The sequence below is a fragment of the Dermacentor albipictus genome, chromosome 6 (genome assembly GCF_038994185.2).
Source record: "Dermacentor albipictus isolate Rhodes 1998 colony chromosome 6, USDA_Dalb.pri_finalv2, whole genome shotgun sequence".
Taxonomy (NCBI): Eukaryota; Metazoa; Arthropoda; class Arachnida; order Ixodida; family Ixodidae; genus Dermacentor; species Dermacentor albipictus.
In genome coordinates, this window is record NC_091826.1 from 63,765,518 (window position 1) to 63,782,441 (window position 16,924).

General features: G+C 47.1%; 1 protein-coding gene across 1 annotated transcript; it reads right to left on the reverse strand.

Annotated features, from left to right (window-relative positions):
* Positions 1–282: 282 nt before the first annotated feature.
* Positions 283–15,488, reverse strand: LOC135912341 (probable serine carboxypeptidase CPVL). Its single transcript, XM_070540683.1, has 6 exons — positions 15,357–15,488; positions 14,094–14,281; positions 8,332–8,509; positions 4,702–5,032; positions 2,471–2,957; positions 283–1,199 (listed from the first exon to the last, which is right to left on the reverse strand). The coding sequence occupies exons 2-6, from the start codon at positions 14,174–14,176 to the stop codon at positions 842–844; spliced, it is 1,437 nt and encodes a 478-aa protein (XP_070396784.1). The 5' UTR covers positions 14,177–14,281; positions 15,357–15,488; the 3' UTR covers positions 283–841.
* Between the last annotated feature and the right edge of the window lie 1,436 nt (positions 15,489–16,924).

Genomic DNA, 16,924 nt, shown 5'->3' on the forward strand with positions numbered 1-16,924 from the left:
GCGGCTCCGACCAATCACGGGCAACAGCGGCGTTCGCGCGATACCCTGAGGCGCTGGCGCGCGTTTTCATGAAAAAACAGCACCTTGTGCTTGTTTCCGCCCTTCTTGAACGAGATATTCGTGTTCAGGGGACTCAAAACTGTAGAATGCCGCAGAGAACTCATTTTTTTTTCGAAAAGTGTTTCAGCTTCCCTTTAACGTGCAACGCCTCCTTAAGAATAAACAGATAACTGCATGCTTTCTTCGCATACAGCGGGAAACGCAAACGAGGCTCACGCATGCTCGAGATGACATTATCTTTATTTTCAACCTCACAAAGTGAACAACTGTCTCAGTATCTGCGTATTGGGCATAGATACCGCAGGCCAAGCTCTCTCAAATTAAGAGCGGTACAACACAACCAATGCTTCCTGTTTGACATATTTCTTTTTATTGGCAGTGCCATTTTTAGTCGCAGATCATCGTTTGTGGACATCACTTACAATGCAGCAATCTGTGTCGACGCCGTGTTCATTCCAACTGTTCTTCATAAATGACAAATCGCTTTATTTCTTCCCACGGTTGGACCCCTCGTCCAGTTTCAAAAGCATCGAAAATGACGTAGAAAAAAGGCTATTCAGATAAAAGGACTAGATAAAGAAATCATATCATTAGCATTACAATTGAGTAGTTATGGCTCTATTTCGAAGTAAGCAGTGGTCGCGACGAGCAAACAGGCACAGGCGGTCATTTCCACTGCGCACTGCAGTTCGCTAAGTGGAAACTTCATTAAAGTGTACAGCTTAGATTTAACGAATACATCACGAGATCGCATTAGTGCCTTATCCTTTGTGAACATAGCCTATGTTTTTTCTTGGAACTTTGCTTCATCATCGTACGTCCCCCACGCTGTCGCGTTATCCTCAATGAAATTCAACATCATCCTATTAGCCACTTCCGGTTCGTCGACGGCCGTGTAGTGTCCCGCTTTGAAGATGACTACGTCCGTCATGCTTCGCACCCTCACGAGGAGACCGGAAACGGAATGATACGTGGGGTACGCCTTCCAGTGAAGCGGCTGCGCTTTCCGGAACTCCTCGGCGCCAGTCCAGTTCAGGGACCGGAAGTATTCCTGCAGGTTCCGTGACGGGAAGAGCGTGTCCATCTGTCCCGTGTAGAAGAGCACCTTGTACGACTGCAGGAGGTCCTCTATCTCGGCGCTGGTGGAACGAAATAGAAGGAGATTTCGTTCAGGAGAAAGCGCACTCGTTTAAACTGGCGGTAAGAATAGTGTCCCAGAAATAATAAATGTAAACGCTATTGTAGCTATGCAGGCTAGTCGAGAGGCGCTGATTAAAATTTCATCTCTTGATTTGCGAACTCACCGGCAGGAATTCTTAAATTGCATAATGTACAACAAAGTGATTAAGTTAAGTTAATTCGTGTTTTAGTGATTGTTAATTAGTCGATTATGCATTTGGATTTCGCGTGCAAGTGCCAATTTAGTAATCCATGTCGATGACTAGGATTATGCTATCTGCCTCAGGGGAGTTTAAACAATTTTGCACACACACACACACGCACACACACGCACGCACACACGCGCGTTATACTCGCTGCCTACTAGCAAAACATTGAATTTCTCTCGTGGCAATGCGCTGTACATCTTGTTAAATAGTACAAAAGAAGGCCAATGATATTTCTGAGCGGATTAGGTTCGTTAAACGATGGGCTGTTTCACATGCAGTGAAAAAACGAAGAAAGAAAAATCACTGCTGCCGCACGTGTTGCAGATTTTTTTTTTATTAAACGTCGTCACACGCGCTGGCCATGGCACGGGTTCTGTCAAAGCGCTGCCCATGGTTGCCCCCTGCTCGCAGAGAAGTCACACCTGCTTCGCTCTAATAAAAACAGCAGAAGAAACTGTAAAAATTTCGCGTCTTAATATATGTTATTGAAACTAACTTAGTATCAAAGTTTTGCAGTCTTTGGAAGCGTTTTTTAGGACGGCGTAGTCCGCACGTGCTGTGAATGTAACGTCGCACAAAGTAAGATAGACGTCGGCCGCGTCGGGAGGCAGTCCCATTTTGGTGGCGTTTGCTGTCGCACCGCCCACAATCTCTCCTATCACTATGACTGCGTGATGGCGCGACTCACTTGGCGTATAACCCACCACATGCAAACTCTTCCTTCATTCGGGCTTTCTGCCACTGTTACCGTGCGCCAATGTTAATATGGTTTCACGTAAGTTCCACGAAGTGCAACACGTTAATGTCGTTTCACACTCGTTCCGCCAACTAAGCGCACCATTCCTGCCAAATTGTTCTTATTCGCTTAGTCGAACTTACATATAGAAGGAGACTAAGACTGCAGTCGCGACAAGCGTTTGAGCGACGAAAAAACGCTGTGCCGCCAAGCGAAAATCGGGGCACGTGAAACAGCTCACACTTTTCATCGGCGCGACGGAGGAGTTAACGGAAGCGAGGCGCACCTGATGTCGGTCAAGTAGTCGTTTTTCAGGCTCGTCGACACCCTGCCCTCGGCCTTCATGAACTCGACGTCCCTGCCAATGTGCACGGCTCGCTTGAACTCGTCGCTCTGCACGTACTTCTCGTACTTCAGCATGTTGAGGGGCTTCTCGGAGTAGAGCGCGCTCGCCTGGTTGTTGAAGCCCGTGAGCCTCTGGAACAGCGTGGGCTTCTTCTCCGACGTGAAGATGGTCTTCCGGAGCCGTAGCAGAGCGGCCAGCTTGCCTATGAAGGTCCTCGCCTTGCGTCTCATGTCGGCGAAGTTCTCGGCGAGGCTCTTCCGCCCCTTCTTGGTGATGAGCGACATCTCGTAGAGGAACTCGGACGAGTCGGCCACCTTCATAAGGCGCCCGAGGAAGCCGGCGCCGAGGATCACGCCTCGAAGGTTTAGCGGTACTTGCGGTTCCTTGCCGGAGTGGATGGCGTGGGAGACGCCGACGGAGAACCTGGCTGCGGGAAAGAAATAGAAAAGACGTAATCTCGTCGAGAGAAGCTTTTTTTTATTTAATTTTTTTGCCTGCCCTCCCAGATTTGGTATGGTTGCTGGGTCGGTCAATATCTCGAAGGATATGTTCGTGGATATACAAAGGTTATACGTGCGCCTAACGAAAGTGTCAGTAAACGGGTTGGTATAACGTTTGTATGCGTACCTCGTATTCTATGTATAAAAAATAACTGCCTTCATAAAACGTGAACACACAATGTGGGCTTACAGTTTTCTGTAAAGTTCGCCGATCTGTTAAGGGAATGGGGAATTATGTTTTACGGATTGCTCGATTTACTTGATTTCTTTCATTTAGCCTTGCGGCACGTACCGCTGGTTGTGTGTCCGTTCTAGGCCAATCCTCCACAATGGGCATGTCCCATTACGATTCCTACATAAAAGTGGAACATTATTTGTCGGTTGAAAGGTTGTCTGTAAAGGCCATCGATTTGTTAATAGAATAGCGAACTGTATATATCGTACATTCTTTGATTCCCTTTACTTTCTTTGATTTTGCCCTTCGGTATGTGTCATTGGGACTGCGTCGTTTATTTACCAATCCTCCAGAATGGATATGTCCTACTGTCGCACAAGAGGTACAGAATCCCTAAACGTCACCCGATGCGTGTCGTGCTTTTCGTTGCATGAACCTGCCATCATTCTTCCTTGAACGAACGCCATGGCTCGCCTTGGCCCTTGCGACATCGCTGCGCACGCGTCTGACACTCTGCATCCGCATGATTTGGAGTTTACATTCCCGCATAACTCGTTAGCCTTGTTGGTCATAAGCATAAATGAAACTGCTCTAATCGTCATTAGTTGCATTTTGTTTTCATTTGAGGAGCGGCACATAGTCAGTGTGGCATACGCCCAGTGATTCAGGCTGGAGTAAAAGAGCTTCATGGAAGAGCGGCACACACCCGCTGAAACATACCTAGCGGCCCAAATTGGCGTGAAAGGGGTTCGATACATAGAAACATATTAACGCGAACTGCGTGACGATCCGCTGCCCCCCTACCCCCCCACCCCTGCTCTCACTTAAAATAATAAAAAAGAAATGCCTACAGCATAAGAATACAAGACTATACCAAAGAAATTTGGCAGTTTCGCCTGAAGTCGGAGCACTGAAGCTGTATCAATGTTTAGGGTTGCGTTGAAGGGTTCTCAGGACACTGGCACGACGAGGAGCACCGTCAGCCGAGTTTCAAGCGTCGCATCTCAGTGGTGCACAAGATGAGAACGACGGAAGGCTGTCGGTGTTTCACAGCACTCATTAAAAATATACAGTTTCCCCCGAGGGAAAAATATTGAAAGCAACATCGCAGTTCGATGCTTCACCTCCGCCGCAGGACGGCCTGGCATTGCACTATCTCCGGGATGGGCCCACGTATGGGGAGTTTTTTGCTTACCACGCCAACAACGACGCGAAAATTTCCTTGGTTGGTCGAGATATACAGCTTCGCTGTAAAAAAAACAAAAAAGATGCCTGCGTCTTGTGCATTGGGGGCCCGTTAAACATCCCCTGGTCACCGATATTAATCCGGGGCCCCACACTACGGCTTGCCTCACCATCAACCTCGTGGTTTTGGCTCGTAAAACCTCTGAATTCAAACCTTAAACTCAGCAGCGCAACACCATAGCTGCTGAGGTACCGCGACATGTTTAGCGTTGTAGGACGGCTTTTAGAGTAGATATAGATGAATCCCTCACCGCCGTAAGACTCTCCTCCCACGTAGAACGTTCGGTTCTTGTACTCAGGAAACATCATGATGAACTGGTCGAGGAACTTGAGCACACCGCTGGCGACATCGTCCAGATTATTGGCGTATCCCAGCGACAGCTTGGTGAAGCTGTAGCCGGCGCCCGGCGGCTGGTCGAGGTAGACGACGTTCACGTGCCTCTGGAGGGAGCTCCGTCTTTGGAAAAGGCGCCCGTTGTCGTCGATGCCGAGGGGTCCGATCTCGAGGAACTCGCCGAATAGGGACGACAGTCCCGGGCCTCCTTGGAGCCATAGAAGAAGCGGATAGGCATCCGGGTTTTTCTGTAACACAAAGAAAAAAAGTAGCTTGGCGCCTGCATAAAGAACGAATGAACAACGAATCAGCAAATGCATTTCTAGCCGATAGATTTATAAAAGGGAGAGGTCAAACACCCCGATCAGTGGATGACGCTGTGCTGAAACCCGCAAGATGTAGGTAATGCCATGTAGCCATTACACATGAAGCTTGCGTGACGAGCTGTGAATAGAGATATTTCAGTAAGACGTTTTGGGGGAATAGTTGGTGCATTTTCCTTACCGTGATTGCACGATTGATTCGGTAGTTAACGCTCGTCCTAGCCGTGTTTCCTTGTATAGGTTGTGTTTATTTGTGGCATCATGGGAACAAGAATGAATGAATCATTGCATGAAATTATTACCTATGTACATTGATCATTCAATTATCCAATGAAGCGGTCAATCAATATATTACGAAATGTTATTGCTTAATGTCAAAGTACCAATTTCTGCGTGACAGGGTAGCAGCTTCCAGGCACTGCACTCTTCCAACAATGCTGCGGGGTAGAATCAAACGCGAGGAATACAGAAGCAAATTGCTGACGCAGTAACGATGGTCCGCACGAGCGTTACAGTTAAGTCCTGCGCACGCCGAGATGTCACTGAGCGCCGAACCCACCTGTTGTAAAGCGAAGCTTTAAAGAAAGTCGCAGTTCCGCCCGAAAGGCGAAGCGTCGATTGCGATGGCAAATTAGTGGACAGCTATATCAACTGAGGATAGCAGTTTTATCGGCTGTAGAAACTTGTGAACATAGGCATACTAACCGAATTAACAAGAATGGTGCCACGCGCGCAGAAGCACACAAGAACACATCTCACTCGATGACCGTGGAAACTCGCTGTCAAAACACAGCAGTGAGGAATCGCGGCTGCGAGAGAATTTACCTTCGTGCTGCGTGTCGCATCAACGCGGTCTAAGCCGCGAAAACACAGCGCACGGTGGGCTCTGTCCCCGTCGCAGATGGCTTTCAAGATAGTGCTGCCCCGGGTGCGTATTTCCGACTGCTCGTAGGTACAGCGGGGCGTGGAACTTGCGGAGACGACGGACGTTTGCGCGCATGCGCGAGTGAGAGCGGGTGCGAAAGAGGAAATGTGGGGAGTTTTGCTCCTTGAAAATACGACTCTGCCTAGGTACTACGGAGTAGTTTCTTGGTGCGCGGTGTATGCGCTTGCCCCTAGGCGTGCCGGCAGAAGTCGCGGGGCGCGGTTGTGCTGAACTTAGCATCGCAAGTTGGCGGCTCGACGCAATCGTATTTAATCGATCACGTTTTTACTGATGAAAACAACGTGTCATTATTTCGCAATATTGGCGGCGCCTCCGGGACACCAAAGCGGCAACGGGGATATCAAAGCTAGAAGCCGGACTGGTCCGTGGGTTGGGGCTCGCAGAGGCCTGCGCGTGCCAGGGGAGTATAAGATCGGCTGTCTGCTATCGCGGACTGCCAATGTTTTATGCGAACACCCCCAGGCACGCTTCGGCCTCTGCGGCCCCAACCCACGGGCCGCCCGGCTTCTAGCTTTGATCCCCCCGCTACCGCTTGGCTGCCCCGGAGATCCTGCGCCGCCTGCTTTATTATAACCTCAGGTGCTCTCCTGAGGCGTCCGTTTGCCAGTTACATGTGCCCTCCTGGAGCAGTGCTTGTAAAAAATCCGATCTATCGTCGCGACGAAAAAAGCGACCCGCGGCTTCTAAAACACCAGTCAGAACATTGTCCCTTCAGACACAGCGATCACCAAGCGGCGTCCGCGCCCACTGCCTCACCGCGCGGGCAGCCAGCGGCGGAGCGTATAAACCAACTCGACCGAACTCCGCAATGCCGGCATATCTAGGGGGTAAACGAATACAACGCGCTCTAAGAAACCTCCTCCGTAGTGCCTAGGCTGAGCCATATATTCAAGGAGCAAAAGCCCCCATATTTTCTCTCTCGCGCCCGCTCTTACTCGCGCCTGCGCAGAAACGTCGAGCTCCGTCAAAAGTGGCACGCCCCGCTGTATCTAAGAGCATTTCTAAATACGCGCCCCGGGTGGCCCACAGTAGAGCGTGCCTCCCCCCTTCCCCCCCCAACTCCCTACCCTCTCCCCGGAGCCTCGCGCGGGACGGAAGACGGCGCCGTTTCTCCCAACTTTCCTCCCCTGCGCACACAAGATTAAGCCTCTATCACCGGCTCACCTTCGCAAGTTTTCACTCACACATACTGCATACGGCGCAAGGCGACGCTATTATTGGCCTTGGACTTAATACGGAACCTTACGGCGACTGCGATAGCAGAAATTCGCCTTGTGTTTGCGTATAATTGCTGCCGCAATTAAAGGCGAGGGATTCATGTGACGAAACCACGATATGGTTACGAGGCAAGCCATAGTGGTAGACCCCGCATTAATTTCAACCACCTGGGTTTCTATAACGCACACCCAATGCACGGTACACGGGTGAGGAGGAAAGCGGGGCAGGATGGTACAGCGGAAGCATGAGAAGGAAAGCGGAGGAGGAGGAGGAGTGGATGGCGAAAGCGTGAGGAGGAAATCAGAGCGCCGCACCAGATGTGCTCCACGGCGGCGACCCGGTACGACAAGGTGCCATAGTAGCTTGCACGTCACCCGGTCGCCGATGACGTCATTATATGGAAACCATATATGGAAACAGAACGCTGGAGTGGGCTTCGGACTTACTGCGCATGCGCTACTTCGCCTGCTCCACCACCGCTAGAGAATGCACTCTGCGTGAGCCACGCGTTCTCGGGTTCAGGCTTTCTTCCTGAACAATGAGCGACGCAACCGGTGGAGGCCCTTTGTCTGCCGCTACTGATAAACGAGCTGCCCGAGCAGAGACTCAGCGCCGCCGCCGAGAGGACCCTGCCGTTCAGATTGAAATTCTTTGCTAGGATATATTGCGAATTCAAAGCATCTAAACAGCTGCGCTCAAAATTTGGCATTAGGGAGTATCGTAAGAATCGGTGAGTTTTGTGTTCTCCAAACTTCCTCTGCTTTGCTGTTGCCTTATCAGTAAAGGCACTTGCAGAAAGGTGGCCTCGTTTAAATCCGATGTTCACGCGCGTTCGTGGGCGTTACGATGGTCCAGCCACATCTTTTGGCGCAGCTTCTGTTGCTTTGCCTTTGTTTGTATGCCCATACGAAGTATAGAAACATGAAAACTCCAAGCGACTGGCTTCAGAGTTGAAGTATATTTGTCATTGTTGCGGGTCGAATAAAAGTTATTCAAGTATACGTGCGGTCGCGAGGAAAGGATAACGGAGCACAGGTGATTACCGCATCAACATACGCACCAGGGCGCGGATGTGGAGAAAGAAGAGGTTGCTTTTCTTCCACCTGTCGATGGTGATGTAGCCAGAGTGTGTCTCTGCCCCGATGTAGTGCTCGAACAGCTTCACTCGGCTCAAGTTCCTGGCTATGTCGATCTGGCCCGCTTCGATGTATGGCGTCAGATAGAGTGACTCATAGTTCCTGAAATATGATCAACAGGCCTCATGATCAACTCATAACATATTTAATGCGAAGCTTTCTTTATCTTTTCTCGCGGCTTTCGCAGGCTGTCTGGTTGTTGCGTTGGTCGCTGTCTCGCCAGATATAAATTTTGGACGTATATACAAAGGTTATATGAAACTACCCGCGAAATGGCTTTTCCAGGCCAAATTGTAGGCTGACCAAGTATGGCCACCTCGGTTTTTTGCATAACAAGAAAATTACTTTTTACGTAGAACTTGAACACATCATGTCGGCGTACATGCATCTCTATTACACACCAATCTGTTAAATAATTGTGAATAGTTACCGCATTCCTCGAATTACTTGATTTTGTTTGATTTAACCGCTCGGTGTGTGTCACGGGGTAGTCGCGCGATCCTCCAGAATAGGCATGTCCCACTGTGACACAACAGGTGCAGAATCTCTAAATGTTACTTGATACGTGTCATGTTTTTCTGTCCGTACACCTGTCATCACCATTCTTCACTCGACAAGCGTCATACGCCTTCGTCGTCCTTGTGATATCGCTCCTCATGCGCCTCACACTGTGTATCCGCCTGATTTGTTGCATGCGTTTCCGCACATTTCGCGAGCTATTTGGTGCACAGATACAAACATGGCATAACAATGTTGTTTCGTCATTTGTAAACAACATCTGAAACATTTGAAGAGATTACTCGCTGCGTATCATGAAAATAAATAAAATCGGACACATCGCCGTTAGTTGTAAAGCATTTGCTTGCCCGCTTCACAAAAGCCTCGCTTCACACAGATTGCAACATGTTCGTTGCCTCTGCGTACTTTTGAATTTACGGGCGTGTGCTCGAACAATATTACTTTGGGAAATCGAATCGTTTGTACCAATCAATTTGCACCGGATTCGAGAGTTCACAATCCAACTTGTCGAGTATTCATTTTGTTCATACTAGAAGTGGCAAGAGCACTTGTTGCAGTCTACAGGGAGAAATACAAGTGCGTGATGACAATTTTTCGACTGATTCTGCTGCGGGAGAAATGCGGTAGCGCAGATGAATGGATTCTTGAGTGAACGCTCACTTCGGCACAACAGCTTCCAGTCGTTAAATAAGCATAACTCGCCTGAGGCAGGCTGCGAACCTGGCATATTGATTTAGGCACAACATTTTGTTATTTCGCCACTTTCACCACGTTTGGATTTCTCTTAAACGCTGCGCTAGGCACTGCATTCTTTTCAAACAATGCATATTGCGCTTACTTCCCTTCAATGAGCACTGCTATCTACAACGTGCATTTCGTGATGCGCTGTTCATTTATTTCATTACTGTCATTGCAATCGTGCACGAGGTACAATCTCTGTTCCTTTGTTTTTAACTACGAGCTTCGCAATTGACGTGACATTCCCGTGTTAACGGCATTCAATGTATCAAATAACGTTAACTAACATCTTTCTGCGAAAGGGATTTAAATTTTTTATATTTAATTTTGATTAAAAATGGCAAATATTTCACACTCCACTGGATATTAGCAGATAATTTTCCTCCAATATTCTTGTTTGATTCTATTCGAAAACTTCACTATTCCAGCGCCCCAATTATTCCTTGCCTCCCCAGATATATAAACAGATATAAACACATGAATGCATGAGTACATACATATATAGATATTCTCTTCTTTGCATCAGCCCAGTCACAATTAGGTCACCTTGACACAAAGGGAAACGCGTGTTATGTGCACGCGGAGAAATCTTTTATGTGCTGCCGTGATCCAATATTCGAAGGACTTAAATATCGAATGTCTGAATCGAATGCTTCGATTCGAGATGGCAGTAACTGCTCGAAATTTACAAAGTTCACACTCTCTTCATTTCTTTTTTTTTTAAAAGCTCACGAGGATTGAGAGAGGAAATTAAGCGGAAAGCGGATGCATATCGTTCCACATATTGGGCGTGAATGTCTGGAAACTTGGTAGTTTCGGGATTTCAGGATTTTAGTGTGAGGATTTCAGGCCATACGTAGACATGACTACGTCATTGTTTCATTTCAGCACCGCAATTGTGATGTGCTATGAGGTAATGAGCAACATATTTAATGAGGCAAACTTAGGTAATTACCCAATTGAATTTCGATTTTTTTTCGGGAAATGCATCCGCCTTTTCAAGAACGTTAATCTGAAAGACGAAACGAAGCTATATGCTACATGGGTTTCTTTTTATAGATCTACCCGAAATAAATAATATAACAGGCAATGTAACTTCCTTCAGCGTTTTACATGTGGCTAGTATTTATTTACATTTTTTAATTGCTTTAATTGCGCGTTTAGTCAAGCAATCAATCAAGCATTCATCAATCAATCAATTAATTAATTAATTAATCAATATTGTTTTGCGTAATATATATACAAGCCTACGTCACCCCTAAGGCATAAATGCAGGGGTTTCGTTGAAGCCTAAGAGTGCCATACTATTGCAAAAGTAATACAAATAGCATCAATCATGCCTTAAACAGTCATAAATCAGTAAAATTAACAAATCACTCAATATTAAGTTTTGCTACGTATGCCGTGTTCACGTCATACTACGTATGACGTGAACTGGCTGAGGAAATAGCGCTTTCAGCATAACCAAGCCATGTAGACAACTGAAACGGGGTACCTTCAAAGAAATAATGCGGCACTGTGGGGAGAATGTCAAGTGACGGAATCGGTTAGAGCTGCTTACAGAATACCGCGAAAGAAATAATCTGTGTGCTCAAAAAAACTCAGTTGAGCGAAGGGCTTTCCAGCTGTCCCGTTGAGAGTGGGCGACTCGAGAAATGTGCTCCAGGCACGAGATGACAGAAGCAGAATAGTGGTTTAGCCGCGACATTGCCGTGTTCTAAAAGGGGCAACATTCTCAATGCACGTGATACAACACTCGGAGAGAGTAGGCGGCTGAGAAAAACCCTCCGTTAAAAGTACCACGCTAGCGAATATTCGGCAATACTAGTTCTTTGACAAATTTGTTGAGGAAGTGTGCTATTGATTTATTGGAAGAGTACAAGGCAAATGACAACAAGCTATGCACCTCATCAGCACCTTAAGGGTACTTCGAACTAATTTGGCAGTACGGAAGGGGAGAAAGCGCGTGATATCCTAGAACGTCCCTTCACTCGAAAACCTGTCTCGACTCGTACCATAGGGTAATGATCCAGTACTGCTCAGTCTAGTACCGTAGGGAATGTTCACTTTTTAGCAGTGCTGGGGCTTAAAGCTGAACGGAGCGTTAACGAGATGGCGGTCGAGATTAGCAACAGAAGTTTACATCACTGATGCGAGTAGCATTTTTAGGATGCTTCACGTACTTTCCGGTTTGTTTCGCTTTTCTAGCAAATTTCCTGCCCAGCTTGGGTCTCTGGGCAGTCAATGGTCCAATGGGTAGAGCATCGGGCTGCTGTGCTGAGGGAACCGTGTACAAAACCGATCGATGGACTAACTTGGGTCAATGAGTACGTGACACTAAATAAGAGCTGGTCTTCAATGAACCTTTTTCATGCCGATTAAGATCACTGGGCATGTACCACTGTTCAGTCAACTTCTTTGATGTCAACTTGGGTCAGCGGATAGGTGTCGTTCTTCAATGAATTGCCTTCACAGCAACTCGTGTCAGTAGTTATGTGCCGCTTTTCAATGGCAACAGAAAAACAATCCTTGAACATCTTTGTGCTGCTTGGCGGAATAAAACACGCGTCGTATACGGGTGCGAGGGGTTCTGCAAGCTGACCGAACGATGGCGTTCATTGCTCGAACGATTGCTCGAAGCCGACTTGTCTAGTCAGTGATGTCAATTCATGCGGCTGATGATTTCGCGTCGAACAGTCGAACAATTCACCGAGTACACGGTGTGGGGTGCCGAAAATACTTTTTTTCCATGGTTAGCAGAAGTTGCGTCCTGCGCTAGTAAGATTCAGCCGTGCGGCGAAGAAGCGTTGTCTTCAAGGCGTCGAGAGATATCGTCGTCTGGCATGAAACAGAGGCATGTCGCGAATGATGTGGTTCGAGTGGTTGAGGATGCGGACAACGCAGTCAAACTTGGCTTCCTGTGAGGCGACGCGATTTTGCCGGAACAAGGAATTCGATGGTGATGGCCCAAGGACCAGGTTCTGGAGACCAGAAATCCGAGAGCTTCATGGTGGCGACATCACAAGGTGGTAGTGCTGAGGAGGAGGTGGCGTCGTCCTGTGTCTGTGGCATGACTTGCCGGCAGGAATAGGTGGGTGTTGCAGCTGAATCGAGATGGGTGTAACTGAGGTGTGGAAGGTTGTAGTTCTGCAAGCGTCCGTGGTCACCACTTGTAAGAAATCGATCGACGAACTGAGTCACGATACATTGATACAGGGTGTCTTTTCTTTCAGCATAGATTTATTTTATAAAAGAAGCTATGAGTGCAGTGAACGCGGTGTTTTAACGTAGGAATCCCAAGGCAAGGTGGAAATACTTTGCCACTGATAACGTAAGCTTCAGGATATTAATTGATGAAAAAATCATGAATTCGTTTTTTTGTTTGTACCTTGGGGGCACTGTCGGAATGGTAAATTTGTGCGCCGACGACCACGTCTGTCAGCATCATCGCTCGAGATTGTATACTGTGTTAATGAGCTGATCATTGCAAATTCTGACAGTCCTTGTGCCGGCATATAAATTACGCTCATAGATTCTTCGCCACCATTGTTGCATGCGTGCTACGGCCTGCCACATTTTGTATCAGAAAGCCAGCTGCAACACGTTGACGAACGACAGCTATTGCGAGACTCGAGGAGCCTGTCGCCTGCCTGAACTTGTCTCGCGGTAAACTGTTGCTCGTTATTGCAAGGATAGCGGGATCGATTGCAAGGCTTTTTTTTCTCTCTGGATAAAATTGGTCTTCTTAAAACTGTTGTGAAATTGTCGATTTTATAAAATCCTACACAATACTCCCACTTTTTAGGCAGCGTACATGTAACCACAGAAAACCATAATGCAAAATATATTGTGTGAGATTCAGAAGTTTTTATGAAGACTTCATTCTATGCGAGATTTATTCGCTCTGTTATTAACATATCTTAGGTCAAGTTCAAGACTGTCCGAACCCTGCCTATACTGGCATTTTAGGGTGGCATATGGTCCGTTAGATAGTGCGCATAGAAATTGACGTTATATTTCCATGTAGGTCATATTCTAAGAAACTCTACGGCATGAGTTGACGGTAACGAAGGGGGATCCATATTTGTACAAAGGCTTAACGATTGGCAATCGCTTTGCCGTGGTGCTGAGAAAGGCTTTTCCAGACCTTTCTTTGTTCCAGGCTTGTGCAACTGCTTATCATCATTGACATAAGTTTAGCCTTAAATATTTCTAGAGGAGGTAAATCAGAGACCTGTTCACATCGTTGAAGAAAGTAAATTGTATTGTGCTATGGAAAAAAGAATCCCATTAAGAAAAGTAAAAGAAAGCCCACCTAAGGAAGTCGAACATACACATTCACATACATACACATACACATTCGAACATACACATGTCACCCATGACGTTCCCACCCGAGAAGTCGAATTTGCGCAGTGCGAATACTTACTCGTCATTTGTGTTCCTTCCGCTGTCTGCCCTCGAAATCAAAATGGCCGCAAGGCCTACGGTCGCAAGGACGTGAAACCGCATCGCTGCTTCCGAGAAGGCAGCAACGGACCCGCTTCCTCCGTGTAGTCAGCTCATTCGGAGCACCCGTTCTCGACGATTTCTTTCGGACAGGATGCGGTGGTTGCACTGAAACATGAAGACCAGATGACAGAAGCACCTGTTAGGAGCTCGAACGGAACTCGCCAGAGCCCACACCCGCTGTTTTTCTCGAGCGACCGCATTGTCTTTGATTGATGGAACGCTGACAAGTGTACGCTCGCTCGCAGGCAGTTGGCATCAAGCGCACGTTTATGCAAGAAACAGTAGCGTGCGATTTGCAGAAGTGAGAGTGAAAGAGAGGGAAGTTTATCACGGCTGAACAGCGTGCCTGAGTCTGTAGCCAACGAAGGGGCCCATTAGGTCGTTCTTGTAACGCCGTTGTGTGTCAGCTCGTGGCTGTGATGAATGGGATGGTGTTCGCCCGAGTAAGCTTCTGGAGCTGCGCGGGGGAACATTTCCTACTACCCACATAAGTTTAGCTTGACAGCTACTTAGGCAAGATGCTAATAAGGCGCATGATTCGCTCTTCGGAAGGTCAGAACTTTGTGCTGGTTAGTCAACTTTTCATCGCATATTTATCAAGGACGCCAGTGCGGAAGCATTGTTGTTGGGATGCGTTCTGGCAGTTATGATTGCCAGAACATTTCCACTTGTGATTGACTTATCAGAAAGCGCTGTTAGATCTTTTCCTATAATAATGGGGAGCAATGAAGAGGGCTAGCATTCAGTGAATATATGGATTCTGATAGCGGGGGAACCTTGCTTTTTATATTGTTTTATATCCGAGAAAAAAGAACAGAATAAGAGGAGTGAAAGAAAAATAAGTTGGCTCTAACGTAGCTCGACTGGTGATGAAGCGTTCGCAACTTTCTGAGATTGTTACTCGTGCCTCCACCTGTGGCACGTGGTCAGTTTTCTTAAAATACGTACTAGAAGCTACGCAAGTTGAAACAGACAGACAGACAGACAGGGAAGCAACCAAGCAAGCATGCAAGCAAACAAGCAAGCAAGCAAGGCAAAGCAAGGCAAAGCAAAGCAAGCAAGGCAAAGCAAAGCAAAGCAAGGCAAAGCAAAGCAAGCAAGGCAAAGCAAAGCAAGCAAGGCAAAGCAAGCAAGCAAGCAAGCAAGCAAGCAAGGAAGCAAGCAAGCAATACAGTCTTACCGTACACCAAAGGATCGCCAGTTCTGTTGCCGTTCGTTTCGTTTAGGGGGCTACGGGACTTCCTAGTAGCTGAAACTTCTCGGAAAAACAGCGGCATTTTTTTACTTGCTTTCTTATGTTGCTAAAAAATGCAGTTTTACCATGGCCCCTCAATAAGAGGAGAGTAGAAGGTCCCCGGTTCTACTTTCATCTGCCAGTGACGCGCATTTTATGAAACGGTTGTATAGCAGCGAACGTAAAAGAAAAAAAAAGGTGATTTGCCCCGCCTATAAAGTTATTTCTTTCGCTGTCGTCACAGACGCTTTTTTTGGTAATGTTTAGCACGCAGCAATCGCACGCACGCGTGGTACGTTTCGGGAAATAAAAATGAGCGAAGTTTCACTTTTCCAACTTTCTAACTGAGAAAAATAACTAGCGTTACAATTCTGGAAATGCTGCTTCTGGCAGATGTAAAGCGGACGTAATTGGTATATAACACATAGCTCCTAATTATAACAATAGCTTGCGGATACGACTTTTCCAGAACTTATATAAGCCATTTATAGTTTGACCTTGCCTCTCAATTAGTCTTTTCTTTAGGCCATGTAACAGATACAGCTTACGGAATTGGTATCTTTGTGGCGCATAATTACGGAGTTGCAAAAGTTTGTGCATTATATAAATTTGTGCTTATATAAACCTTCCCAGATTTTGGAGACCATGGCTGCTGAGGCGGATTATGCTGTCTTGCGGAAGCACTCACACACAGGGCAGCATTTGATTAACAAATCGGCTTATATAAGCTTCAGAAGAACTTCAGTTTGGCCTAGTTGGTATTTACTGCAAATCATATTGACCGCAAAAAAGACGGGGACAGAGGAAGAAAATACATAAACAGCACAGGCGGTAACTTTCAACTGTTTTATTCATAGCAGCCAGTGGGCATATATAGGCAAAAGGAACATGCGCAGATCGCGGCAAACAAGAATGCACATCAGCTTAGCGTGGCAACCAATTATCAAAAAAATCTATTTCCGCTTGAAACAACCTAATGGAGGTATCGCTAACACAATCTTGCCCTTTCTTATTTATATGGTAAGGCTCCATCAGTTCACGTGCAGTCTGGTCATGGCTTCTGCCCAGAATCTTTATCTCCTCAAAAAGAGGTGCACAGCGACAGGCATTGCAGTGCGCAGGTAAGTGCGCCAACTCATCTTTCTTTAACTTTTGCTCGTGCTCCCTGGCTCGATCATTTAGGCACCGTCCAGTCTGCCCTATGTAGGACTTGCCAGAGGCCAGGGGGATTTCATACATAACTCCTACATTGCATTTGGCATACGGCTTGGTGTGGTTCTTACCACAACCTAGCCTTCCTTTAGGATCACGGGAGGTGCGGGGGCAGAGCCGCGCCAGCTTAAAAGGGGCTGAAAAGACAAGGGGGACTCCAAACCTGCCTGCCACCTTCCTTAGGTTGTGAGCGACCCTGTGGATATACGGTACTACTTCAGGTCTTATGGCCATAGAAGTCGTCCTCACCCTTGCTTTGCCCCTAGATCCTTTTACCTTCTGCAGGAGGGTTTCCACCACTG

Excerpts from the sequence above, each read along its gene's own strand:
- LOC135912341 (XM_070540683.1), bottom strand. The coding sequence starts at position 14,176 with ATGCGGTTTCACGTCCTTGCGACCGTAGGCCTTGCGGCCATTTTGATT. Across the intron at positions 8,510-14,093 it reads GGAAGGAACACAAATGACGA|GAACTATGAGTCACTCTATC; the intron begins GTAAGTATTCGC and ends ATCATATTTCAG. Across the intron at positions 1,200-2,470 it reads GACTACTTGACCGACATCAG|CGCCGAGATAGAGGACCTCC; the intron begins GTGCGCCTCGCT and ends TCGTTCCACCAG.